Genomic DNA, 24979 nt, shown 5'->3' on the forward strand with positions numbered 1-24979 from the left:
GCCCCCCAAAAATGTACAACTTCAAGTTGCTCAACTGTTGCACAGATCATCAACTACTGCATTTGAAGACACTGCCACCTGCTGACATGTGCCTCAAATGTGATTATCAAAGAGTCCTCAACAGACATTTGAGTTAGATAGATAGCTACATAGATTTGATTTGACAGTTATAAGTTACAACCAGGGGGAAGATGCCACCAGTCCGGTCCCATACACGACTTTCTTGTGACGTATTATGCGCGGAGACCTTTTGTGACGTCACCAAGCATCAATTCGCTACATAAACTGTGTTCAGCTTTGATATATATCATCAGTACAATCTCTTTTTTCAATCAGGTTGTTTCAGGTAATCTTTTGCCGCATAGTCTGCCCTAGCTGACGCTGTGCAGAGAATACTACGATTGGAAACGGTTGGTTAGACCCGTTCGCACTGCACAAGGTGATTTGGCGTTTAGAATGTCTGGTAGGCTCTTACATTCTTTGGAGAGGTCCCAAATGGCACCCTGTAGTGTACTACTTTTGACCTATCCCCAGTGGGCTCAGATCAAAATAAGTGCACTATATAGGGAATGGCGTGCCATTTGTCTGTGTGTGTGTGTGTGTGTTAGGATATGTTTTGTGCCAATCAGTTGATGAAAATGTATCCCTCAGAAAGCAAGATGGACCGTAGTGATGAGAGAATCAAAAGAGCTTTAAGGCGCCGCCCTTATGTGGTAAATACCAATTTATTTAGTTTGTGTTCTGTCTTTGTCATCACATTTTAAATGGAGTGTTGTGTTGACAGTTGAATCCAGTGAGGGTGAACACCCCTGATTCTGTGATGTGGCCAACCGGTAAGGTGCACAGAAGACCAAGGCCTGTAAGTCAAATCCGACCTGAAAACAATTACACATAAACCTTACTTATGCTCCATGTACAAACTGCAGTTATCACAATAAAAGCAACTGCAGATATCCCTCCCCATCTAAACTCATTTGAAATTGAATGCTGTCTTGACAGTCTACTTCAGCGCAGACCCCTCAGATCCACAAAAGGCCTGTAAGTCACATTCAAATCAATCACATAACAGTAGCTACTTAAATGATTTATTGATGGCTACATCATTTATTTCCAAGTTATTTCCAAGGCCAAAATGAGCAAAAGAGTGTTACATTTTTTCTTTACTGTTCACAGCCAATCATTGAGAGCTGTGGGCAGGAACAGACATCTGGGGATGGACGGGACATCAATCCAGAGCCTCTCAGCCAGGTCAGACATCTCTGCTGTTCCCATAGAGACACAACAGATAGATCAATCTGTTGATTCATATGGCCATTTTGGTTGGCTTGGTTGAATTGACAATCATTCATTGGAAATGCTAAGGAATCCTACAGTGTGGAAGGTCTTTAGTCCCATCCCTAATGTTATGGGAGTTGCATTTATTGCATTTCAATACACTAGCATTTTCAATGACCCATGAATTACTCACTACTTGTACAACTATGTTGGATTGCCTAAATATTCTACATTTTCTTGGCAGTCAATGCCAGTGTATTTTATGGCTGCCCTAAGTACATGCCTTTGTCTGTCTCCTCAGTCTGGAAGGGTGACTCGGCTGATGGAGAGAAATTATGATGGGGTCATCTCATCCTCCAACTCTGATGACATCTCTATCTACTCCTTCACTGACTGTGAATCTGAGGTAAGAGAGTTGTACACCATAGATGTGTTGAGTGATATGACTGTAAAGAGAATAGTCTCAGACTAATTGACTCTGATACACAGTCTGATGATGAGGATCATGAAAGGAGGACACCACCGCTGATAGTGAAGGATGAGGAGGATGGAAAGGTGACAAAGTTTGAAGTGAGGGATATGGTAGAGGACGACAATCTGTCTCTCCACTCCTTGGATGAATCAGACTTTCTGGTATGTTCTGCACCATGTATTTGAGTAACTCTTTGACTGAATGTGGAGAATGGACTATGACCAACTAGCTCTCTGACACACAGTGTGATAATGGCAATGATGCCTCTGCTGAGGACAGTCCTGGGCCTTCAAAGGAACCACAGAGAAAAGGGGCTTCACTGAAGGACCCTCGACTGGTATTCTCTTACATTTGTGTGTTTGTGTGTTAGTGGTGCGCAGGTCAGCTGTTTGTTCAACCAAACCCACCCGCAATTGCTAATAACCCATCCGCAACCGCCCGACTATATACATTACTTTTCTGGCCATCCCTTCTTTATTTTCAACTTTCCATTTCGTAGCTTTCCTCTTATTGAATTAAACTCTGACATTGTCCTTTTTGCGTCAGTGGATCAACAATAACTTTTTCTGCCCTTTCCCAAAAGTGTTTGGTGATTGGTGTCTAGTCTATTTGGCATGCGCCAAGTTATGTCCCACAGCTTAGGTTTATGCACAAATGCTAAATAGCCTATAGATTTAAATTACACAAGAATGATATATTTATGGATTTTTTTCATGTATTGTTTTCTTTATATTACACATAATATTTCATGACCCTAAACCTGCCGCCCTGTGGATATAACCGCGGGACTGCTGCTTATGAGTTAATGCATCACTAGTGTGTGTTACATCTCAATGGTTTGACCCTATGTCTGTACAGATTATTGTGGCCAAGCCCAACATCCTTCTCCCTGCCTCTGTGAGTGCCCTGAAGAAGGCATCACGCCTGACGGAGTTGGTCCCTACTGTCCGGCCCTGCAAGGAGCAGCAGGACAAGAAGACACAGTGGACCAACACCAACAAGGAGAGCCTGAGGAGGATTAAAAAAAAACTGGCCTCCATAGAGCTCGACCTGGAGGAAGGCCTGAAGAAGGTCAATGACGGTCAGGACGTCAACCAAGAGAGGCAGAAGAATGAGGGATGCTTCAGAGCCTGGATTGAGAAGTGGATGGGGAGGAGGAAGGAGGAAAGACTGAGGGATGAAGATGTGAATAGGGAAGACAAAGGGAGGATGGGCGAAGAGGTGAGGGCACTGATCCAAGTGATGAAGAGAAACTGCAGTGAACGTGATCTTGAGGCAGTAAACCTGGACACTTGGCTGAATGACTTGGAAAGGTTGAAAGTGGCCTTCAAGAAATGCACTGGAGAGATGGCCAAAATGGTAGAGAGCATGGCAGAAATGCAGACCAGAATAGCTGAGAACAGGCTCCTCAAGCCTGAAAAAAAGAACTATGTCCAGAGCTTTGTAAATTAATCTTACTTATTGCGTGTAGTCATGTATCTAATGTATTTATAGATTAGTCTTACAGTATATCTACTGATTGTGTATGACATAGCACTGTCCTGACAGTTTGTTTGTTGTTTCTGGTCTTACAGAGCCCAGGGAAAGTCTCTGGTCCTGTGTCTGGCCTCTCTCCTCTTGTGACCTCAGGACCCCGGACCCTGGCTGAAGCCCTACGGGCCCTGCCCTCTGCTGTGGCCCGTCCCTCCCAAAAGGATGTCCCAAAGCCTCCGACACCTCCAAGCCCCGTCTCTGTCATTGTTGCTTTGCCTGCTGTGGAGTACTTACCATACCACCGCAGCCCTCGCCTGGCCCCAATCACCAACCTGAGTGAGAACGGCAGGAAGCTGCTCCAGAAAATGTCAGGAGTGACCCCACAGGTGAGAGGAAACAGGAAGGGAATATTGGCCATATGTCCTTCTACAGTATATCATACCTCTAGATATCATAGCTCAAGAGTAGAAAATAGCCATATGCTTATATTACTTTATCTCCTTGTCAAAAATATTTAGGAAGGGAAGGTCAAAAGGAAAAAGAGCAAGGGAAAAAAGCAAGTGAAGAAAGAGAAGGCCAGCAAGATGCAGCAGGTGGAAAATGTTGGAGAAAGTAAGGAGGACAAGAAAGAGGAAAAGAAGAGTCTGAGGAAGAGGTGAGGAAATAGAAGAGGGCAACATAACAAGGGCATTTTAGAGATTTATAGAAATAGAATGATGTAGAGAATTATAGAAATTGAATGCGGTAGCAGAGGAAGAGCAGCGATCTGATGTTTAATGGCAAACTACTATTTATTCTCCTGTTGTGTTTGATTGACAGGTTTCTCCAGTGGCTGCTGCCCAAACTGAGATGTTCGAAGAAATAATGGCCTACTACTACAACACACACACACACACACACTCGAACTTCAGAGCTATAGCGGCTTATAACCACACTGACATAATAAAATGTAAAATAAACGTTATTAGTTATACCATGAGTTGACGTTTTTACAAGGATTGTGATTGCTGAAAATAGCGCGCTTGAAATGTAAAGGTCATTTCCAGTCTTCGAGAACATTGCCTTTGAATTTCAATCGAGCTATAGCGAGTTTTGGTGTTACTGATTGAAGTCATCAATCTGTCAGTGAAGACACAGGTGCTCCTGGATGAACCGTCACAGATTCTGGCAGTGACTCCGGCATGTTTGCTGTGAAACTCTGGGGGGCACTGCAGGGGCGAAAATCTGATATCAACTTTGGAGGGGACAATTACATGAAATTTTCTCAAGAGCAAATCCTGAGGGGGACACCAAAAGTAGTGCTGTAACACATAGCCTACATTGTAATATGGTAAATGTATATTGAGGAACCAAAGAAATAAGGTGTTTGCCGTACTCCTAACTACCGGTACCCAAAACTACACAACTAATCACAACAGCAATACCATTGCCTTAAACTGGTGACTGAACTAAGATTTGTTAAAGTTGAGAGTGGGGGCATCCATGGCATTTTCCAATTATGTTCCTATTTTACAAGTAAAAAAAATGGAGAACCTTTCATAATGTTGCCAAACAAAGACTCAACAAACTTACCTGAGACTCCCTGTCTCTGCCAGTCTGTCCCTGCATATCTGTCCCCAACTCTGCTGTCTGTGTGCCATCTGTTGCCTGCTCTGCCTAATGACATCATTGTGAAACATTTCCATTAGAATTTGATTTCTTTCTTATGAACATTTTATCAACTAGTCTTTGAGATATTAGGCTACTAGGGTTCTTACTTTGCGTTTTGGTGTACTGAAAAATACTCTGATGTCCGTCTTTTTTATTTTTCTGCCATTTTTCTACCTGGCTGGCTGGCTACACACACACACAGCGTGTAGGTTATTTACAGTAGGAGATGGGCTTCTATCATCTTATCTTCTATCATTCTATTTGGGCTTCGATCTAAAAGGTAGCTAGCAAATGTGAAACGGATTAAAATGACAAGAGTTGACAGCTGTATGAGTTCACCATTTACACAACATATGCTGCAACCTTTTGTAATTTTAATAGTTTGTTTCATATTGGCTGGCTTCCAACAATAGCTGAATTTGCAAAGCTAGGGAGCACCAATTCCGTTTCAGTAGTGTTTGCTATAATCTTTGCTACCCGGGTTAAATAAAGGTGAAATAAAATAAATAAAAGTTCCCTTTGCGACAATTTAGCTTTTGCAACGAGACCATTAAATATATTTAAGACAATGGTAGAAGAGAGTGTAGTTCTGTTCAGTTTGGACTTCAGTTTATCGCTAACCTTATCACAGGGACTTTGAAGCACTAACTTACATCATCTGCATGCTGATCTTGGAATAAATTGACGATAGCAAAGATTCCATCTTTGACGACGCCACATAAATGGAATAGGTACTAGCTAGCTTAATAGTTAATATTTGCGCGCTAGCTCTGCAAATTCAGCTAGTGTGTGTGTGAACCCTGCCAACATAAAACAAAACATTGCTATGGCACGATTGACTGGATGAATCTCCCGTCAGTTACGTGCATTGAGTGCTTTTCAGACAGTGGACACGAACCCTCTGTTACCTTGCCAACTAAGGAACTGGCAGTGGATCAAACCATTGTGAGGCAAAGGGTGGGGGGTCGCAATCTTTTGAAACTTAAAAACGCACTATTAGGTGTCTATAATCAGCACAATTGCTTTCATTGCGCATTATTAATATTATGTAAATTACATAGTTATGTTTACAGTGATATATTGGGGGGGACAAATCATATTTTTCCCAGGATGGGGGGGTCGTGTCCCCCCCGTCCCCCCCCCGGGATTTCCGCCCCTGGGGCACTGACAGACACAGACAATGGACTGAGGTGGGAATGTTGAGAATGTGGATGTTGAGCCACTGGAGCCCAGTGACTGCTGGTTTGAGAGGCAGATGCATGTCCATGACTGAGTCCATGGCCAAAGCTGTGTTCGTGACTATGTCCATGACCTTGGCTGTGGCTGCAGCTGTGTCCATGTTTGTGACCATGTCCGTAACTTGGCCCAAAGCTTGAGGCCATATCCATGGTTGTGTCCGTAATAACCTGAGACCTGAACAGGGCTCCCCTGTGTATAGTAGGAGTGGGCCCAGCCTTCAAATGTCTTTGGTGTGGTCTCGGTAGCCTGTAGGTTGGAGGTAGAAGACACTGGAGCGTAGGCTTGGACTGGGTAGGAGCCTGGGGTTGGAATGATTCTGCAATCAATGAGAACGTGGACAGATTTCAGAGAGCTTAAATATACCAGTGATTCTCTATCTAATCATGGGGGACCACTAGGTGCCTACTGTACAGTATTCAATTACAGCTGAGGATCATCTATTATAACTGCACCTCATTATACTGTAGTACATCATGTGCTCTGGCTTGCACACAGCAATTGTTATTTAATGACCTCTTGTCTTGTCTGATAAATGATGGGTCTGGTGCTTTCTCAGTACTCACGGTGGGTGGACTGTCTTCCTTCTCGCCTCTATTGATGCAGGGACATACAGGACATCAATGTTCCTCAGCCGCCTGAAAGGCATCTTCTTGTCCAGCACTGATGCCCTGGCATCGGACATGTCCAGAAGTGAGAGCCAGCCCTTTCCGTCTGTTTCACCAGTGCAAGTTAAGGAGAATGTGTGAAGCAGTGATGCAAGATTTTTCTAAACAAAAATAACATCATGTTTAGCAGCAGGACTCATATACAACACCTATAACCTATTAGCACTTAACTACACTACTAAGCACACTTATAAAGCTGTGACATACTGCAGAGGAGCGTATCACATTTCTTTTGAACCACAATGAGGTTGGAGTAAGGATACAGATCCCCCCTGCGATGATGGCCATGACATTGCAAAGGAAGACAGTGTGTGGGACCAAAAGTGTTGTGATGAACAGAAACAGCCAGGGCAGGGCTAACATGGGTACAGTGACCCCGAAAAGAAAGCCCTTAACCATACGGGAGTGCACTGTGGCCATATACATAAGGGAGAGGGATACTGGCATGAACCCCTCCATCTGGTTCTGGGCAGATGCACCAAACAGTAGCAGACCCAGTATAACACCCCTGTGCTGATAGAGAGAAGCAGAAACCAAACAGTGGTGCCCACACTCTTCTCAATGTCACCCCAGAACCCCATTACTGAGGAGTAGCTGGCTCACTGTCTTGTGGTGGAAGGAGTATGTCATTCTATATTTTTCATTTAACTAGACAAGTCAGTTAAGAACAAATTCTTATTTACAATGACGGCCTACCCTGGCGATGCAGGCCCAATTGTGCACTGCCCTATGGGACTCCGAATCACAGCCGGATGTGATACAACCTGGATTCGAAACAGGGTCTGTAGTGACGCCTCTTTTGCACTAAGATGCAGTGCCTCAGACCGCTGCGCCACTCCGGAACCTTATTGAGCTTGTGCACTGCAAAGGAAGAGGAAAGGATTAAAACATAAATGATAGGGTTGACAGACATAAACATGGCGTGATGTGTTGTAGCTTGCTGCTGTAGTCTACTGGCACCGTCTGTTACATTAGCTATACGTTTTAGCACGCTAGCTAACGTTACAACACTCCCAATCAAAGTAGCTACCGAGCATATGATTGTTGATTCACTCAGCCCCTCCTTGCTAACATACCATGACCATTGCCAAAAACTGTCGTTCCAAGACTGAAGACATCCTCTGATAAACCGAAATATGTAACGTTAGTGACAGTAAACAAATTATACTATGACAGAAACAATCCCAGCCGTAACTCAGGAGTAAAACTCTTGAACCTCTGAACCACATCTTTTAAAACTATTCGGGAGATCATTTTGATGCCCAGTGCATATTTTTCAAACTAGTACTTGGATTATCAATCAACTTTTTCTCCAATATTGCGGAACGCCAGAGGGTAGATAACTAGCCAGCTAGAGATTCCCACTAGATAACACAGCCACAAAGTACAAATTGGCTATATCGTAAAAATGTATGAAAACAAAAATACGCTTTTTGGTCTTAATTTAAGGTTGGGCCATTAGATTAGCAGTGTGGTTAGGTTTAAAATGCGATTATAAGAAGATTAATTGTAGAAATAGGCAGGCAAGCTTGCTAGCCCCCCAAAAATGTACAACTTCAAGTTGCTCAACTGTTGCACAGATCATCAACTACTGCATTTGAAGACACTGCCACCTGCTGACATGTGCCTCAAATGTGATTATCAAAGAGTCCTCAACAGACATTTGAGTTAGATAGATAGCTACATAGATTTGATTTGACAGTTATAAGTTACAACCAGGGGGAAGATGCCACCAGTCCGGTCCCATACACGACTTTCTTGTGACGTATTATGCGCGGAGACCTTTTGTGACGTCACCAAGCATCAATTCGCTACATAAACTGTGTTCAGCTTTGATATATATCATCAGTACAATCTCTTTTTTCAATCAGGTTGTTTCAGGTAATCTTTTGCCGCATAGTCTGCCCTAGCTGACGCTGTGCAGAGAATACTACGATTGGAAACGGTTGGTTAGACCCGTTCGCACTGCACAAGGTGATTTGGCGTTTAGAATGTCTGGTAGGCTCTTACATTCTTTGGAGAGGTCCCAAATGGCACCCTGTAGTGTACTACTTTTGACCTATCCCCAGTGGGCTCAGATCAAAATAAGTGCACTATATAGGGAATGGCGTGCCATTTGTCTGTGTGTGTGTGTGTGTGTTAGGATATGTTTTGTGCCAATCAGTTGATGAAAATGTATCCCTCAGAAAGCAAGATGGACCGTAGTGATGAGAGAATCAAAAGAGCTTTAAGGCGCCGCCCTTATGTGGTAAATACCAATTTATTTAGTTTGTGTTCTGTCTTTGTCATCACATTTTAAATGGAGTGTTGTGTTGACAGTTGAATCCAGTGAGGGTGAACACCCCTGATTCTGTGATGTGGCCAACCGGTAAGGTGCACAGAAGACCAAGGCCTGTAAGTCAAATCCGACCTGAAAACAATTACACATAAACCTTACTTATGCTCCATGTACAAACTGCAGTTATCACAATAAAAGCAACTGCAGATATCCCTCCCCATCTAAACTCATTTGAAATTGAATGCTGTCTTGACAGTCTACTTCAGCGCAGACCCCTCAGATCCACAAAAGGCCTGTAAGTCACATTCAAATCAATCACATAACAGTAGCTACTTAAATGATTTATTGATGGCTACATCATTTATTTCCAAGTTATTTCCAAGGCCAAAATGAGCAAAAGAGTGTTACATTTTTTCTTTACTGTTCACAGCCAATCATTGAGAGCTGTGGGCAGGAACAGACATCTGGGGATGGACGGGACATCAATCCAGAGCCTCTCAGCCAGGTCAGACATCTCTGCTGTTCCCATAGAGACACAACAGATAGATCAATCTGTTGATTCATATGGCCATTTTGGTTGGCTTGGTTGAATTGACAATCATTCATTGGAAATGCTAAGGAATCCTACAGTGTGGAAGGTCTTTAGTCCCATCCCTAATGTTATGGGAGTTGCATTTATTGCATTTCAATACACTAGCATTTTCAATGACCCATGAATTACTCACTACTTGTACAACTATGTTGGATTGCCTAAATATTCTACATTTTCTTGGCAGTCAATGCCAGTGTATTTTATGGCTGCCCTAAGTACATGCCTTTGTCTGTCTCCTCAGTCTGGAAGGGTGACTCGGCTGATGGAGAGAAATTATGATGGGGTCATCTCATCCTCCAACTCTGATGACATCTCTATCTACTCCTTCACTGACTGTGAATCTGAGGTAAGAGAGTTGTACACCATAGATGTGTTGAGTGATATGACTGTAAAGAGAATAGTCTCAGACTAATTGACTCTGATACACAGTCTGATGATGAGGATCATGAAAGGAGGACACCACCGCTGATAGTGAAGGATGAGGAGGATGGAAAGGTGACAAAGTTTGAAGTGAGGGATATGGTAGAGGACGACAATCTGTCTCTCCACTCCTTGGATGAATCAGACTTTCTGGTATGTTCTGCACCATGTATTTGAGTAACTCTTTGACTGAATGTGGAGAATGGACTATGACCAACTAGCTCTCTGACACACAGTGTGATAATGGCAATGATGCCTCTGCTGAGGACAGTCCTGGGCCTTCAAAGGAACCACAGAGAAAAGGGGCTTCACTGAAGGACCCTCGACTGGTATTCTCTTACATTTGTGTGTTTGTGTGTTAGTGGTGCGCAGGTCAGCTGTTTGTTCAACCAAACCCACCCGCAATTGCTAATAACCCATCCGCAACCGCCCGACTATATACATTACTTTTCTGGCCATCCCTTCTTTATTTTCAACTTTCCATTTCGTAGCTTTCCTCTTATTGAATTAAACTCTGACATTGTCCTTTTTGCGTCAGTGGATCAACAATAACTTTTTCTGCCCTTTCCCAAAAGTGTTTGGTGATTGGTGTCTAGTCTATTTGGCATGCGCCAAGTTATGTCCCACAGCTTAGGTTTATGCACAAATGCTAAATAGCCTATAGATTTAAATTACACAAGAATGATATATTTATGGATTTTTTTCATGTATTGTTTTCTTTATATTACACATAATATTTCATGACCCTAAACCTGCCGCCCTGTGGATATAACCGCGGGACTGCTGCTTATGAGTTAATGCATCACTAGTGTGTGTTACATCTCAATGGTTTGACCCTATGTCTGTACAGATTATTGTGGCCAAGCCCAACATCCTTCTCCCTGCCTCTGTGAGTGCCCTGAAGAAGGCATCACGCCTGACGGAGTTGGTCCCTACTGTCCGGCCCTGCAAGGAGCAGCAGGACAAGAAGACACAGTGGACCAACACCAACAAGGAGAGCCTGAGGAGGATTAAAAAAAAACTGGCCTCCATAGAGCTCGACCTGGAGGAAGGCCTGAAGAAGGTCAATGACGGTCAGGACGTCAACCAAGAGAGGCAGAAGAATGAGGGATGCTTCAGAGCCTGGATTGAGAAGTGGATGGGGAGGAGGAAGGAGGAAAGACTGAGGGATGAAGATGTGAATAGGGAAGACAAAGGGAGGATGGGCGAAGAGGTGAGGGCACTGATCCAAGTGATGAAGAGAAACTGCAGTGAACGTGATCTTGAGGCAGTAAACCTGGACACTTGGCTGAATGACTTGGAAAGGTTGAAAGTGGCCTTCAAGAAATGCACTGGAGAGATGGCCAAAATGGTAGAGAGCATGGCAGAAATGCAGACCAGAATAGCTGAGAACAGGCTCCTCAAGCCTGAAAAAAAGAACTATGTCCAGAGCTTTGTAAATTAATCTTACTTATTGCGTGTAGTCATGTATCTAATGTATTTATAGATTAGTCTTACAGTATATCTACTGATTGTGTATGACATAGCACTGTCCTGACAGTTTGTTTGTTGTTTCTGGTCTTACAGAGCCCAGGGAAAGTCTCTGGTCCTGTGTCTGGCCTCTCTCCTCTTGTGACCTCAGGACCCCGGACCCTGGCTGAAGCCCTACGGGCCCTGCCCTCTGCTGTGGCCCGTCCCTCCCAAAAGGATGTCCCAAAGCCTCCGACACCTCCAAGCCCCGTCTCTGTCATTGTTGCTTTGCCTGCTGTGGAGTACTTACCATACCACCGCAGCCCTCGCCTGGCCCCAATCACCAACCTGAGTGAGAACGGCAGGAAGCTGCTCCAGAAAATGTCAGGAGTGACCCCACAGGTGAGAGGAAACAGGAAGGGAATATTGGCCATATGTCCTTCTACAGTATATCATACCTCTAGATATCATAGCTCAAGAGTAGAAAATAGCCATATGCTTATATTACTTTATCTCCTTGTCAAAAATATTTAGGAAGGGAAGGTCAAAAGGAAAAAGAGCAAGGGAAAAAAGCAAGTGAAGAAAGAGAAGGCCAGCAAGATGCAGCAGGTGGAAAATGTTGGAGAAAGTAAGGAGGACAAGAAAGAGGAAAAGAAGAGTCTGAGGAAGAGGTGAGGAAATAGAAGAGGGCAACATAACAAGGGCATTTTAGAGATTTATAGAAATAGAATGATGTAGAGAATTATAGAAATTGAATGCGGTAGCAGAGGAAGAGCAGCGATCTGATGTTTAATGGCAAACTACTATTTATTCTCCTGTTGTGTTTGATTGACAGGTTTCTCCAGTGGCTGCTGCCCAAACTGAGATGTTCGAAGAAATAATGGCCTACTACTACAACACACACACACACACACACTCGAACTTCAGAGCTATAGCGGCTTATAACCACACTGACATAATAAAATGTAAAATAAACGTTATTAGTTATACCATGAGTTGACGTTTTTACAAGGATTGTGATTGCTGAAAATAGCGCGCTTGAAATGTAAAGGTCATTTCCAGTCTTCGAGAACATTGCCTTTGAATTTCAATCGAGCTATAGCGAGTTTTGGTGTTACTGATTGAAGTCATCAATCTGTCAGTGAAGACACAGGTGCTCCTGGATGAACCGTCACAGATTCTGGCAGTGACTCTGGCATGTTTGCTGTGAAACTCTGGGGGGCACTGCAGGGGCGAAAATCTGATATCAACTTTGGAGGGGACAATTACATGAAATTTTCTCAAGAGCAAATCCTGAGGGGGACACCAAAAGTAGTGCTGTAACACATAGCCTACATTGTAATATGGTAAATGTATATTGAGGAACCAAAGAAATAAGGTGTTTGCCGTACTCCTAACTACCGGTACCCAAAACTACACAACTAATCACAACAGCAATACCATTGCCTTAAACTGGTGACTGAACTAAGATTTGTTAAAGTTGAGAGTGGGGGCATCCATGGCATTTTCCAATTATGTTCCTATTTTACAAGTAAAAAAAATGGAGAACCTTTCATAATGTTGCCAAACAAAGACTCAACAAACTTACCTGAGACTCCCTGTCTCTGCCAGTCTGTCCCTGCATATCTGTCCCCAACTCTGCTGTCTGTGTGCCATCTGTTGCCTGCTCTGCCTAATGACATCATTGTGAAACATTTCCATTAGAATTTGATTTCTTTCTTATGAACATTTTATCAACTAGTCTTTGAGATATTAGGCTACTAGGGTTCTTACTTTGCGTTTTGGTGTACTGAAAAATACTCTGATGTCCGTCTTTTTTATTTTTCTGCCATTTTTCTACCTGGCTGGCTGGCTACACACACACACAGCGTGTAGGTTATTTACAGTAGGAGATGGGCTTCTATCATCTTATCTTCTATCATTCTATTTGGGCTTCGATCTAAAAGGTAGCTAGCAAATGTGAAACGGATTAAAATGACAAGAGTTGACAGCTGTATGAGTTCACCATTTACACAACATATGCTGCAACCTTTTGTAATTTTAATAGTTTGTTTCATATTGGCTGGCTTCCAACAATAGCTGAATTTGCAAAGCTAGGGAGCACCAATTCCGTTTCAGTAGTGTTTGCTATAATCTTTGCTACCCGGGTTAAATAAAGGTGAAATAAAATAAATAAAAGTTCCCTTTGCGACAATTTAGCTTTTGCAACGAGACCATTAAATATATTTAAGACAATGGTAGAAGAGAGTGTAGTTCTGTTCAGTTTGGACTTCAGTTTATCGCTAACCTTATCACAGGGACTTTGAAGCACTAACTTACATCATCTGCATGCTGATCTTGGAATAAATTGACGATAGCAAAGATTCCATCTTTGACGACGCCACATAAATGGAATAGGTACTAGCTAGCTTAATAGTTAATATTTGCGCGCTAGCTCTGCAAATTCAGCTAGTGTGTGTGTGAACCCTGCCAACATAAAACAAAACATTGCTATGGCACGATTGACTGGATGAATCTCCCGTCAGTTACGTGCATTGAGTGCTTTTCAGACAGTGGACACGAACCCTCTGTTACCTTGCCAACTAAGGAACTGGCAGTGGATCAAACCATTGTGAGGCAAAGGGTGGGGGGTCGCAATCTTTTGAAACTTAAAAACGCACTATTAGGTGTCTATAATCAGCACAATTGCTTTCATTGCGCATTATTAATATTATGTAAATTACATAGTTATGTTTACAGTGATATATTGGGGGGGACAAATCATATTTTTCCCAGGATGGGGGGGTCGTGTCCCCCCCGTCCCCCCCCCCGGGATTTCCGCCCCTGGGGCACTGACAGACACAGACAATGGACTGAGGTGGGAATGTTGAGAATGTGGATGTTGAGCCACTGGAGCCCAGTGACTGCTGGTTTGAGAGGCAGATGCATGTCCATGACTGAGTCCATGGCCAAAGCTGTGTTCGTGACTATGTCCATGACCTTGGCTGTGGCTGCAGCTGTGTCCATGTTTGTGACCATGTCCGTAACTTGGCCCAAAGCTTGAGGCCATATCCATGGTTGTGTCCGTAATAACCTGAGACCTGAACAGGGCTCCCCTGTGTATAGTAGGAGTGGGCCCAGCCTTCAAATGTCTTTGGTGTGGTCTCGGTAGCCTGTAGGTTGGAGGTAGAAGACACTGGAGCGTAGGCTTGGACTGGGTAGGAGCCTGGGGTTGGAATGATTCTGCAATCAATGAGAACGTGGACAGATTTCAGAGAGCTTAAATATACCAGTGATTCTCTATCTAATCATGGGGGACCACTAGGTGCCTACTGTACAGTATTCAATTACAGCTGAGGATCATCTATTATAACTGCACCTCATTATACTGTAGTACATCATGTGCTCTGGCTTGCACACAGCAATTGTTATTTAATGACCTCTTGTCTTGTCTGATAAATGATGGGTCTGGTGCTTTCTCAGTACTCACGGTGGGTGGACTGTCTTCCTTCTCGCCTCTATTGATGCAGGGACATACAGGACATCAATGTTCCTCAGCCGCCTGAAAGGCATCTTCTTGTCCAGCACTGATGCCCTGGCATCGGACATGTCCAGAAGTGAGAGCCAGCCCTTTCCGTCTGTTTCACCAGTGCAAGTTAAGGAGAATGTGTGAAGCAGTGATGCAAGATTTTTCTAAACAAAAATAACATCATGTTTAGCAGCAGGACTCATATACAACACCTATAACCTATTAGCACTTAACTACACTACTAAGCACACTTATAAAGCTGTGACATACTGCAGAGGAGCGTATCACATTTCTTTTGAACCACAATGAGGTTGGAGTAAGGATACAGATCCCCCCTGCGATGATGGCCATGACATTGCAAAGGAAGACAGTGTGTGGGACCAAAAGTGTTGTGATGAACAGAAACAGCCAGGGCAGGGCTAACATGGGTACAGTGACCCCGAAAAGAAAGCCCTTAACCATACGGGAGTGCACTGTGGCCATATACATAAGGGAGAGGGATACTGGCATGAACCCCTCCATCTGGTTCTGGGCAGATGCACCAAACAGTAGCAGACCCAGTATAACACCCCTGTGCTGATAGAGAGAAGCAGAAACCAAACAGTGGTGCCCACACTCTTCTCAATGTCACCCCAGAACCCCATTACTGAGGAGTAGCTGGCTCACTGTCTTGTGGTGGAAGGAGTATGTCATTCTATATTTTTCATTTAACTAGACAAGTCAGTTAAGAACAAATTCTTATTTACAATGACGGCCTACCCTGGCGATGCAGGCCCAATTGTGCACTGCCCTATGGGACTCCGAATCACAGCCGGATGTGATACAACCTGGATTCGAAACAGGGTCTGTAGTGACGCCTCTTTTGCACTAAGATGCAGTGCCTCAGACCGCTGCGCCACTCCGGAACCTTATTGAGCTTGTGCACTGCAAAGGAAGAGGAAAGGATTAAAACATAAATGATAGGGTTGACAGACATAAACATGGCGTGATGTGTTGTAGCTTGCTGCTGTAGTCTACTGGCACCGTCTGTTACATTAGCTATACGTTTTAGCACGCTAGCTAACGTTACAACACTCCCAATCAAAGTAGCTACCGAGCATATGATTGTTGATTCACTCAGCCCCTCCTTGCTAACATACCATGACCATTGCCAAAAACTGTCGTTCCAAGACTGAAGACATCCTCTGATAAACCGAAATATGTAACGTTAGTGACAGTAAACAAATTATACTATGACAGAAACAATCCCAGCCGTAACTCAGGAGTAAAACTCTTGAACCTCTGAACCACATCTTTTAAAACTATTCGGGAGATCATTTTGATGCCCAGTGCATATTTTTCAAACTAGTACTTGGATTATCAATCAACTTTTTCTCCAATATTGCGGAACGCCAGAGGGTAGATAACTAGCCAGCTAGAGATTCCCACTAGATAACACAGCCACAAAGTACAAATTGGCTATATCGTAAAAATGTATGAAAACAAAAATACGCTTTTTGGTCTTAATTTAAGGTTGGGCCATTAGATTAGCAGTGTGGTTAGGTTTAAAATGCGATTATAAGAAGATTAATTGTAGAAATAGGCAGGCAAGCTTGCTAGCCCCCCAAAAATGTACAACTTCAAGTTGCTCAACTGTTGCACAGATCATCAACTACTGCATTTGAAGACACTGCCACCTGCTGACATGTGCCTCAAATGTGATTATCAAAGAGTCCTCAACAGACATTTGAGTTAGATAGATAGCTACATAGATTTGATTTGACAGTTATAAGTTACAACCAGGGGGAAGATGCCACCAGTCCGGTCCCATACACGACTTTCTTGTGACGTATTATGCGCGGAGACCTTTTGTGACGTCACCAAGCATCAATTCGCTACATAAACTGTGTTCAGCTTTGATATATATCATCAGTACAATCTCTTTTTTCAATCAGGTTGTTTCAGGTAATCTTTTGCCGCATAGTCTGCCCTAGCTGACGCTGTGCAGAGAATACTACGATTGGAAACGGTTGGTTAGACCCGTTCGCACTGCACAAGGTGATTTGGCGTTTAGAATGTCTGGTAGGCTCTTACATTCTTTGGAGAGGTCCCAAATGGCACCCTGTAGTGTACTACTTTTGACCTATCCCCAGTGGGCTCAGATCAAAATAAGTGCACTATATAGGGAATGGCGTGCCATTTGTCTGTGTGTGTGTGTGTGTGTTAGGATATGTTTTGTGCCAATCAGTTGATGAAAATGTATCCCTCAGAAAGCAAGATGGACCGTAGTGATGAGAGAATCAAAAGAGCTTTAAGGCGCCGCCCTTATGTGGTAAATACCAATTTATTTAGTTTGTGTTCTGTCTTTGTCATCACATTTTAAATGGAGTGTTGTGTTGACAGTTGAATCCAGTGAGGGTGAACACCCCTGATTCTGTGATGTGGCCAACCGGTAAGGTGCACAGAAGACCAAGGCCTGTAAGTCAAATCCGACCTGAAAACAATTACACATAAACCTTACTTATGCTCCATGTACAAACTGCAGTTATCACAATAAAAGCAACTGCAGATATCCCTCCCCATCTAAACTCATTTGAAATTGAATGCTGTCTTGACAGTCTACTTCAGCGCAGACCCCTCAGATCCACAAAAGGCCTGTAAGTCACATTCAAATCAATCACATAACAGTAGCTACTTAAATGATTTATTGATGGCTACATCATTTATTTCCAAGTTATTTCCAAGGCCAAAATGAGCAAAAGAGTGTTACATTTTTTCTTTACTGTTCACAGCCAATCATTGAGAGCTGTGGGCAGGAACAGACATCTGGGGATGGACGGGACATCAATCCAGAGCCTCTCAGCCAGGTCAGACATCTCTGCTGTTCCCATAGAGACACAACAGATAGATCAATCTGTTGATTCATATGGCCATTTTGGTTGGCTTGGTTGAATTGACAATCATTCATTGGAAATGCTAAGGAATCCTACAGTGTGGAAGGTCTTTAGTCCCATCCCTAATGTTATGGGAGTTGCATTTATTGCATTTCAATACACTAGCATTTTCAATGACCCATGAATTACTCACTACTTGTACAACTATGTTGGATTGCCTAAATATTCTACATTTTCTTGGCAGTCAATGCCAGTGTATTTTATGGCTGCCCTAAGTACATGCCTTTGTCTGTCTCCTCAGTCTGGAAGGGTGACTCGGCTGATGGAGAGAAATTATGATGGGGTCATCTCATCCTCCAACTCTGATGACATCTCTATCTACTCCTTCACTGACTGTGAATCTGAGGTAAGAGAGTTGTACACCATAGATGTGTTGAGTGATATGACTGTAAAGAGAATAGTCTCAGACTAATTGACTCTGATACACAGTCTGATGATGAGGATCATGAAAGGAGGACACCACCGCTGATAGTGAAGGATGAGGAGGATGGAAAGGTGACAAAGTTTGAAGTGAGGGATATGGTAGAGGACGACAATCTGTCTCTCCACTCCTTGGATGAATCAGACTTTCTGGTATGTTCTGCACCATGTATTTGAGTAACTCTTTGACTGAATGTGGAGAATGGACTATGACCAACTAGCTCTCTGACACACAGTGTGATAATGGCAATGATGCCTCTGCTGAGGACAGTCCTGGGCCTTCAAAGGAACCACAGAGAAAAGGGGCTTCACTGAAGGACCCTCGACTGGTATTCTCTTACATTTGTGTGTTTGTGTGTTAGTGGTGCGCAGGTCAGCTGTTTGTTCAACCAAACCCACCCGCAATTGCTAATAACCCATCCGCAACCGCCCGACTATATACATTACTTTTCTGGCCATCCCTTCTTTATTTTCAACTTTCCATTTCGTAGCTTTCCTCTTATTGAATTAAACTCTGACATTGTCCTTTTTGCGTCAGTGGATCAACAATAACTTTTTCTGCCCTTTCCCAAAAGTGTTTGGTGATTGGTGTCTAGTCTATTTGGCATGCGCCAAGTTATGTCCCACAGCTTAGGTTTATGCACAAATGCTAAATAGCCTATAGATTTAAATTACACAAGAATGATATATTTATGGATTTTTTTCATGTATTGTTTTCTTTATATTACACATAATATTTCATGACCCTAAACCTGCCGCCCTGTGGATATAACCGCGGGACTGCTGCTTATGAGTTAATGCATCACTAGTGTGTGTTACATCTCAATGGTTTGACCCTATGTCTGTACAGATTATTGTGGCCAAGCCCAACATCCTTCTCCCTGCCTCTGTGAGTGCCCTGAAGAAGGCATCACGCCTGACGGAGTTGGTCCCTACTGTCCGGCCCTGCAAGGAGCAGCAGGACAAGAAGACACAGTGGACCAACACCAACAAGGAGAGCCTGAGGAGGATTAAAAAAAAACTGGCCTCCATAGAGCTCGACCTGGAGGAAGGCCTGAAGAAGGTCAATGACGGTCAGGACGTCAACCAAGAGAGGCAGAAGAATGAGGGATGCTTCAGAGCCTGGATTGAGAAGTGGATGGGGAGGAGGAAGGAGGAAAGACTGAGGGATGAAGATGTGAATAGGGAAGACAAAGGGAGGATGGGCGAAGAGGTGAGGGCACTGATCCAAGTGATGAAGAGAAACTGCAGTGAACGTGATCTTGAGGCAGTAAACCTGGACACTTGGCTGAATGACTTGGAAAGGTTGAAAGTGGCCTTCAAGAAATGCACTGGAGAGATGGCCAAAATGGTAGAGAGCATGGCAGAAATGCAGACCAGAATAGCTGAGAACAGGCTCCTCAAGCCTGAAAAAAAGAACTATGTCCAGAGCTTTGTAAATTAATCTTACTTATTGCGTGTAGTCATGTATCTAATGTATTTATAGATTAGTCTTACAGTATATCTACTGATTGTGTATGACATAGCACTGTCCTGACAGTTTGTTTGTTGTTTCTGGTCTTACAGAGCCCAGGGAAAGTCTCTGGTCCTGTGTCTGGCCTCTCTCCTCTTGTGACCTCAGGACCCCGGACCCTGGCTGAAGCCCTACGGGCCCTGCCCTCTGCTGTGGCCCGTCCCTCCCAAAAGGATGTCCCAAAGCCTCCGACACCTCCAAGCCCCGTCTCTGTCATTGTTGCTTTGCCTGCTGTGGAGTACTTACCATACCACCGCAGCCCTCGCCTGGCCCCAATCACCAACCTGAGTGAGAACGGCAGGAAGCTGCTCCAGAAAATGTCAGGAGTGACCCCACAGGTGAGAGGAAACAGGAAGGGAATATTGGCCATATGTCCTTCTACAGTATATCATACCTCTAGATATCATAGCTCAAGAGTAGAAAATAGCCATATGCTTATATTACTTTATCTCCTTGTCAAAAATATTTAGGAAGGGAAGGTCAAAAGGAAAAAGAGCAAGGGAAAAAAGCAAGTGAAGAAAGAGAAGGCCAGCAAGATGCAGCAGGTGGAAAATGTTGGAGAAAGTAAGGAGGACAAGAAAGAGGAAAAGAAGAGTCTGAGGAAGAGGTGAGGAAATAGAAGAGGGCAACATAACAAGGGCATTTTAGAGATTTATAGAAATAGAATGATGTAGAGAATTATAGAAATTGAATGCGGTAGCAGAGGAAGAGCAGCGATCTGATGTTTAATGGCAAACTACTATTTATTCTCCTGTTGTGTTTGATTGACAGGTTTCTCCAGTGGCTGCTGCCCAAACTGAGATGTTCGAAGAAATAATGGCCTACTACTACAACACACACACACACACACACTCGAACTTCAGAGCTATAGCGGCTTATAACCACACTGACATAATAAAATGTAAAATAAACGTTATTAGTTATACCATGAGTTGACGTTTTTACAAGGATTGTGATTGCTGAAAATAGCGCGCTTGAAATGTAAAGGTCATTTCCAGTCTTCGAGAACATTGCCTTTGAATTTCAATCGAGCTATAGCGAGTTTTGGTGTTACTGATTGAAGTCATCAATCTGTCAGTGAAGACACAGGTGCTCCTGGATGAACCGTCACAGATTCTGGCAGTGACTCCGGCATGTTTGCTGTGAAACTCTGGGGGGCACTGCAGGGGCGAAAATCTGATATCAACTTTGGAGGGGACAATTACATGAAATTTTCTCAAGAGCAAATCCTGAGGGGGACACCAAAAGTAGTGCTGTAACACATAGCCTACATTGTAATATGGTAAATGTATATTGAGGAACCAAAGAAATAAGGTGTTTGCCGTACTCCTAACTACCGGTACCCAAAACTACACAACTAATCACAACAGCAATACCATTGCCTTAAACTGGTGACTGAACTAAGATTTGTTAAAGTTGAGAGTGGGGGCATCCATGGCATTTTCCAATTATGTTCCTATTTTACAAGTAAAAAAAATGGAGAACCTTTCATAATGTTGCCAAACAAAGACTCAACAAACTTACCTGAGACTCCCTGTCTCTGCCAGTCTGTCCCTGCATATCTGTCCCCAACTCTGCTGTCTGTGTGCCATCTGTTGCCTGCTCTGCCTAATGACATCATTGTGAAACATTTCCATTAGAATTTGATTTCTTTCTTATGAACATTTTATCAACTAGTCTTTGAGATATTAGGCTACTAGGGTTCTTACTTTGCGTTTTGGTGTACTGAAAAATACTCTGATGTCCGTCTTTTTTATTTTTCTGCCATTTTTCTACCTGGCTGGCTGGCTACACACACACACAGCGTGTAGGTTATTTACAGTAGGAGATGGGCTTCTATCATCTTATCTTCTATCATTCTATTTGGGCTTCGATCTAAAAGGTAGCTAGCAAATGTGAAACGGATTAAAATGACAAGAGTTGACAGCTGTATGAGTTCACCATTTACACAACATATGCTGCAACCTTTTGTAATTTTAATAGTTTGTTTCATATTGGCTGGCTTCCAACAATAGCTGAATTTGCAAAGCTAGGGAGCACCAATTCCGTTTCAGTAGTGTTTGCTATAATCTTTGCTACCCGGGTTAAATAAAGGTGAAATAAAATAAATAAAAGTTCCCTTTGCGACAATTTAGCTTTTGCAACGAGACCATTAAATATATTTAAGACAATGGTAGAAGAGAGTGTAGTTCTGTTCAGTTTGGACTTCAGTTTATCGCTAACCTTATCACAGGGACTTTGAAGCACTAACTTACATCATCTGCATGCTGATCTTGGAATAAATTGACGATAGCAAAGATTCCATCTTTGACGACGCCACATAAATGGAATAGGTACTAGCTAGCTTAATAGTTAATATTTGCGCGCTAGCTCTGCAAATTCAGCTAGTGTGTGTGTGAACCCTGCCAACATAAAACAAAACATTGCTATGGCACGATTGACTGGATGAATCTCCCGTCAGTTACGTGCATTGAGTGCTTTTCAGACAGTGGACACGAACCCTCTGTTACCTTGCCAACTAAGGAACTGGCAGTGGATCAAACCATTGTGAGGCAAAGGGTGGGGGGTCGCAATCTTTTGAAACTTAAAAACGCACTATTAGGTGTCTATAATCAGCACAATTGCTTTCATTGCGCATTATTAATATTATGTAAATTACATAGTTATGTTTACAGTGATATATTGGGGGGGACAAATCATATTTTTCCCAGGATGGGGGGGTCGTGTCCCCCCCGTCCCCCCCCCGGGATTTCCGCCCCTGGGGCACTGACAGACACAGACAATGGACTGAGGTGGGAATGTTGAGAATGTGGATGTTGAGCCACTGGAGCCCAGTGACTGCTGGTTTGAGAGGCAGATGCATGTCCATGACTGAGTCCATGGCCAAAGCTGTGTTCGTGACTATGTCCATGACCTTGGCTGTGGCTGCAGCTGTGTCCATGTTTGTGACCATGTCCGTAACTTGGCCCAAAGCTTGAGGCCATATCCATGGTTGTGTCCGTAATAACCTGAGACCTGAACAGGGCTCCCCTGTGTATAGTAGGAGTGGGCCCAGCCTTCAAATGTCTTTGGTGTGGTCTCGGTAGCCTGTAGGTTGGAGGTAGAAGACACTGGAGCGTAGGCTTGGACTGGGTAGGAGCCTGGGGTTGGAATGATTCTGCAATCAATGAGAACGTGGACAGATTTCAGAGAGCTTAAATATACCAGTGATTCTCTATCTAATCATGGGGGACCACTAGGTGCCTACTGTACAGTATTCAATTACAGCTGAGGATCATCTATTATAACTGCACCTCATTATACTGTAGTACATCATGTGCTCTGGCTTGCACACAGCAATTGTTATTTAATGACCTCTTGTCTTGTCTGATAAATGATGGGTCTGGTGCTTTCTCAGTACTCACGGTGGGTGGACTGTCTTCCTTCTCGCCTCTATTGATGCAGGGACATACAGGACATCAATGTTCCTCAGCCGCCTGAAAGGCATCTTCTTGTCCAGCACTGATGCCCTGGCATCGGACATGTCCAGAAGTGAGAGCCAGCCCTTTCCGTCTGTTTCACCAGTGCAAGTTAAGGAGAATGTGTGAAGCAGTGATGCAAGATTTTTCTAAACAAAAATAACATCATGTTTAGCAGCAGGACTCATATACAACACCTATAACCTATTAGCACTTAACTACACTACTAAGCACACTTATAAAGCTGTGACATACTGCAGAGGAGCGTATCACATTTCTTTTGAACCACAATGAGGTTGGAGTAAGGATACAGATCCCCCCTGCGATGATGGCCATGACATTGCAAAGGAAGACAGTGTGTGGGACCAAAAGTGTTGTGATGAACAGAAACAGCCAGGGCAGGGCTAACATGGGTACAGTGACCCCGAAAAGAAAGCCCTTAACCATACGGGAGTGCACTGTGGCCATATACATAAGGGAGAGGGATACTGGCATGAACCCCTCCATCTGGTTCTGGGCAGATGCACCAAACAGTAGCAGACCCAGTATAACACCCCTGTGCTGATAGAGAGAAGCAGAAACCAAACAGTGGTGCCCACACTCTTCTCAATGTCACCCCAGAACCCCATTACTGAGGAGTAGCTGGGTCACTGTCTTGTGGTGGAAGGAGTATGTCATTCTATATTTTTCATTTAACTAGACAAGTCAGTTAAGAACAAATTCTTATTTACAATGACGGCCTACCCTGGCGATGCAGGCCCAATTGTGCACTGCCCTATGGGACTCCGAATCACAGCCGGATGTGATACAACCTGGATTCGAAACAGGGTCTGTAGTGACGCCTCTTTTGCACTAAGATGCAGTGCCTCAGACCGCTGCGCCACTCCGGAACCTTATTGAGCTTGTGCACTGCAAAGGAAGAGGAAAGGATTAAAACATAAATGATAGGGTTGACAGACATAAACATGGCGTGATGTGTTGTAGCTTGCTGCTGTAGTCTACTGGCACCGTCTGTTACATTAGCTATACGTTTTAGCACGCTAGCTAACGTTACAACACTCCCAATCAAAGTAGCTACCGAGCATATGATTGTTGATTCACTCAGCCCCTCCTTGCTAACATACCATGACCATTGCCAAAAACTGTCGTTCCAAGACTGAAGACATCCTCTGATAAACCGAAATATGTAACGTTAGTGACAGTAAACAAATTATACTATGACAGAAACAATCCCAGCCGTAACTCAGGAGTAAAACTCTTGAACCTCTGAACCACATCTTTTAAAACTATTCGGGAGATCATTTTGATGCCCAGTGCATATTTTTCAAACTAGTACTTGGATTATCAATCAACTTTTTCTCCAATATTGCGGAACGCCAGAGGGTAGATAACTAGCCAGCTAGAGATTCCCACTAGATAACACAGCCACAAAGTACAAATTGGCTATATCGTAAAAATGTATGAAAACAAAAATACGCTTTTTGGTCTTAATTTAAGGTTGGGCCATTAGATTAGCAGTGTGGTTAGGTTTAAAATGCGATTATAAGAAGATTAATTGTAGAAATAGGCAGGCAAGCTTGCTAGCCCCCAAAAAATGTACAACTTCAAGTTGCTCAACTGTTGCACAGATCATC

General features: G+C 43.4%; 3 protein-coding genes and 3 long non-coding RNA genes across 20 annotated transcripts; 3 read left to right on the forward strand and 3 right to left on the reverse strand.

Moving 5' to 3' along the window:
- The first annotated feature begins 164 nt into the window (after nt 1–164).
- LOC106599340 (uncharacterized) lies at nt 165–4193 on the forward strand. 4 transcript variants are annotated; one of them, XM_082974656.1, is made up of 6 exons: nt 165–439; nt 652–1038; nt 1174–3106; nt 3322–3606; nt 3739–3875; nt 4040–4193. In XM_082974656.1, exons 3-6 carry the CDS (start codon nt 2594–2596, stop codon nt 4083–4085), a joined length of 981 nt encoding a protein of 326 aa, XP_082830782.1. In that variant the 5' UTR covers nt 165–439; nt 652–1038; nt 1174–2593; the 3' UTR covers nt 4086–4193. The 4 variants fall into 4 exon arrangements, with proteins under 4 accessions (XP_082830782.1, XP_082830783.1, XP_082830785.1 ...); XM_082974657.1 differs by lacking the exon at nt 165–439 and having other exon boundaries at nt 446–1038; nt 1174–1681; nt 1765–3106; XM_082974659.1 differs by lacking the exon at nt 165–439 and having other exon boundaries at nt 446–859; nt 1000–1038.
- On the reverse strand, nt 3969–8160 carry LOC123742479 (uncharacterized). 3 transcript variants are annotated; one of them, XR_014392189.1, is made up of 4 exons: nt 7851–8160; nt 7038–7635; nt 6673–6820; nt 3969–6425 (listed from the first exon to the last, which is right to left on the reverse strand). It is a non-coding gene; the product is annotated as an uncharacterized LOC123742479 (long non-coding RNA). The 3 variants fall into 3 exon arrangements; XR_006769653.2 differs by having other exon boundaries at nt 3969–4428; nt 4793–6425; nt 7038–8149; XR_014392188.1 differs by having other exon boundaries at nt 7038–8129.
- Nucleotides 8161–8473: 313 nt separating this feature from the next.
- On the forward strand, nt 8474–12502 carry LOC106599667 (uncharacterized). 4 transcript variants are annotated; one of them, XM_082974664.1, is made up of 6 exons: nt 8474–8748; nt 8961–9347; nt 9483–11415; nt 11631–11915; nt 12048–12184; nt 12349–12502. In XM_082974664.1, the coding sequence occupies exons 3-6, from the start codon at nt 10903–10905 to the stop codon at nt 12392–12394; spliced, it is 981 nt and encodes a 326-aa protein (XP_082830790.1). In that variant the 5' UTR covers nt 8474–8748; nt 8961–9347; nt 9483–10902; the 3' UTR covers nt 12395–12502. The 4 variants fall into 4 exon arrangements, with proteins under 4 accessions (XP_082830790.1, XP_082830791.1, XP_082830793.1 ...); XM_082974665.1 differs by lacking the exon at nt 8474–8748 and having other exon boundaries at nt 8755–9347; nt 9483–9990; nt 10074–11415; XM_082974667.1 differs by lacking the exon at nt 8474–8748 and having other exon boundaries at nt 8755–9168; nt 9309–9347.
- On the reverse strand, nt 12278–16470 carry LOC123742487 (uncharacterized). Of its 2 annotated transcripts, XR_014392199.1 has the most exons (4): nt 16161–16470; nt 15348–15945; nt 14983–15130; nt 12278–14735 (listed from the first exon to the last, which is right to left on the reverse strand). It is a non-coding gene; the product is annotated as an uncharacterized LOC123742487 (long non-coding RNA). The 2 variants fall into 2 exon arrangements; XR_014392198.1 differs by having other exon boundaries at nt 15348–16439.
- Nucleotides 16471–16783: 313 nt separating this feature from the next.
- Nucleotides 16784–20812, forward strand: LOC106598693 (uncharacterized). Of its 4 annotated transcripts, none has more exons than XM_082974660.1 (6): nt 16784–17058; nt 17271–17657; nt 17793–19725; nt 19941–20225; nt 20358–20494; nt 20659–20812. In XM_082974660.1, exons 3-6 carry the CDS (start codon nt 19213–19215, stop codon nt 20702–20704), a joined length of 981 nt encoding a protein of 326 aa, XP_082830786.1. In that variant the 5' UTR covers nt 16784–17058; nt 17271–17657; nt 17793–19212; the 3' UTR covers nt 20705–20812. The 4 variants fall into 4 exon arrangements, with proteins under 4 accessions (XP_082830786.1, XP_082830787.1, XP_082830789.1 ...); XM_082974661.1 differs by lacking the exon at nt 16784–17058 and having other exon boundaries at nt 17065–17657; nt 17793–18300; nt 18384–19725; XM_082974663.1 differs by lacking the exon at nt 16784–17058 and having other exon boundaries at nt 17065–17478; nt 17619–17657.
- Nucleotides 20588–24781, reverse strand: LOC123742488 (uncharacterized). Of its 3 annotated transcripts, none has more exons than XR_014392194.1 (4): nt 24470–24781; nt 23657–24254; nt 23292–23439; nt 20588–23044 (listed from the first exon to the last, which is right to left on the reverse strand). It is a non-coding gene; the product is annotated as an uncharacterized LOC123742488 (long non-coding RNA). The 3 variants fall into 3 exon arrangements; XR_014392195.1 differs by having other exon boundaries at nt 20588–21047; nt 21412–23044; nt 23657–24767; XR_014392193.1 differs by having other exon boundaries at nt 23657–24748.
- Between the last annotated feature and the right edge of the window lie 198 nt (nt 24782–24979).

This window comes from Salmo salar, chromosome 04 (genome assembly GCF_965601325.2).
Source record: "Salmo salar chromosome 04, fSalSal1, whole genome shotgun sequence".
NCBI lineage: Eukaryota > Metazoa > Chordata > Actinopteri > Salmoniformes > Salmonidae > Salmo > Salmo salar.

Bases quoted from the DNA above. Each gene is read 5' to 3' on its own strand.
- LOC106599667 (XM_082974664.1), top strand. From the start codon at position 10,903: ATGTCTGTACAGATTATTGTGGCCAAGCCCAACATCCTTCTCCCTGCC. The intron at 11,416-11,630 runs GTAGAGAGCATG...CTGGTCTTACAG, and splicing joins CTGGAGAGATGGCCAAAATG to AGCCCAGGGAAAGTCTCTGG. The intron at 12,185-12,348 runs GTGAGGAAATAG...TTTGATTGACAG, and splicing joins AAGAAGAGTCTGAGGAAGAG to GTTTCTCCAGTGGCTGCTGC.
- LOC106599340 (XM_082974656.1), top strand. From the start codon at position 2,594: ATGTCTGTACAGATTATTGTGGCCAAGCCCAACATCCTTCTCCCTGCC. The intron at 3,107-3,321 runs GTAGAGAGCATG...CTGGTCTTACAG, and splicing joins CTGGAGAGATGGCCAAAATG to AGCCCAGGGAAAGTCTCTGG. The intron at 3,607-3,738 runs GTGAGAGGAAAC...AAAAATATTTAG, and splicing joins TGTCAGGAGTGACCCCACAG to GAAGGGAAGGTCAAAAGGAA.
- LOC106598693 (XM_082974660.1), top strand. From the start codon at position 19,213: ATGTCTGTACAGATTATTGTGGCCAAGCCCAACATCCTTCTCCCTGCC. The intron at 20,226-20,357 runs GTGAGAGGAAAC...AAAAATATTTAG, and splicing joins TGTCAGGAGTGACCCCACAG to GAAGGGAAGGTCAAAAGGAA. The intron at 20,495-20,658 runs GTGAGGAAATAG...TTTGATTGACAG, and splicing joins AAGAAGAGTCTGAGGAAGAG to GTTTCTCCAGTGGCTGCTGC.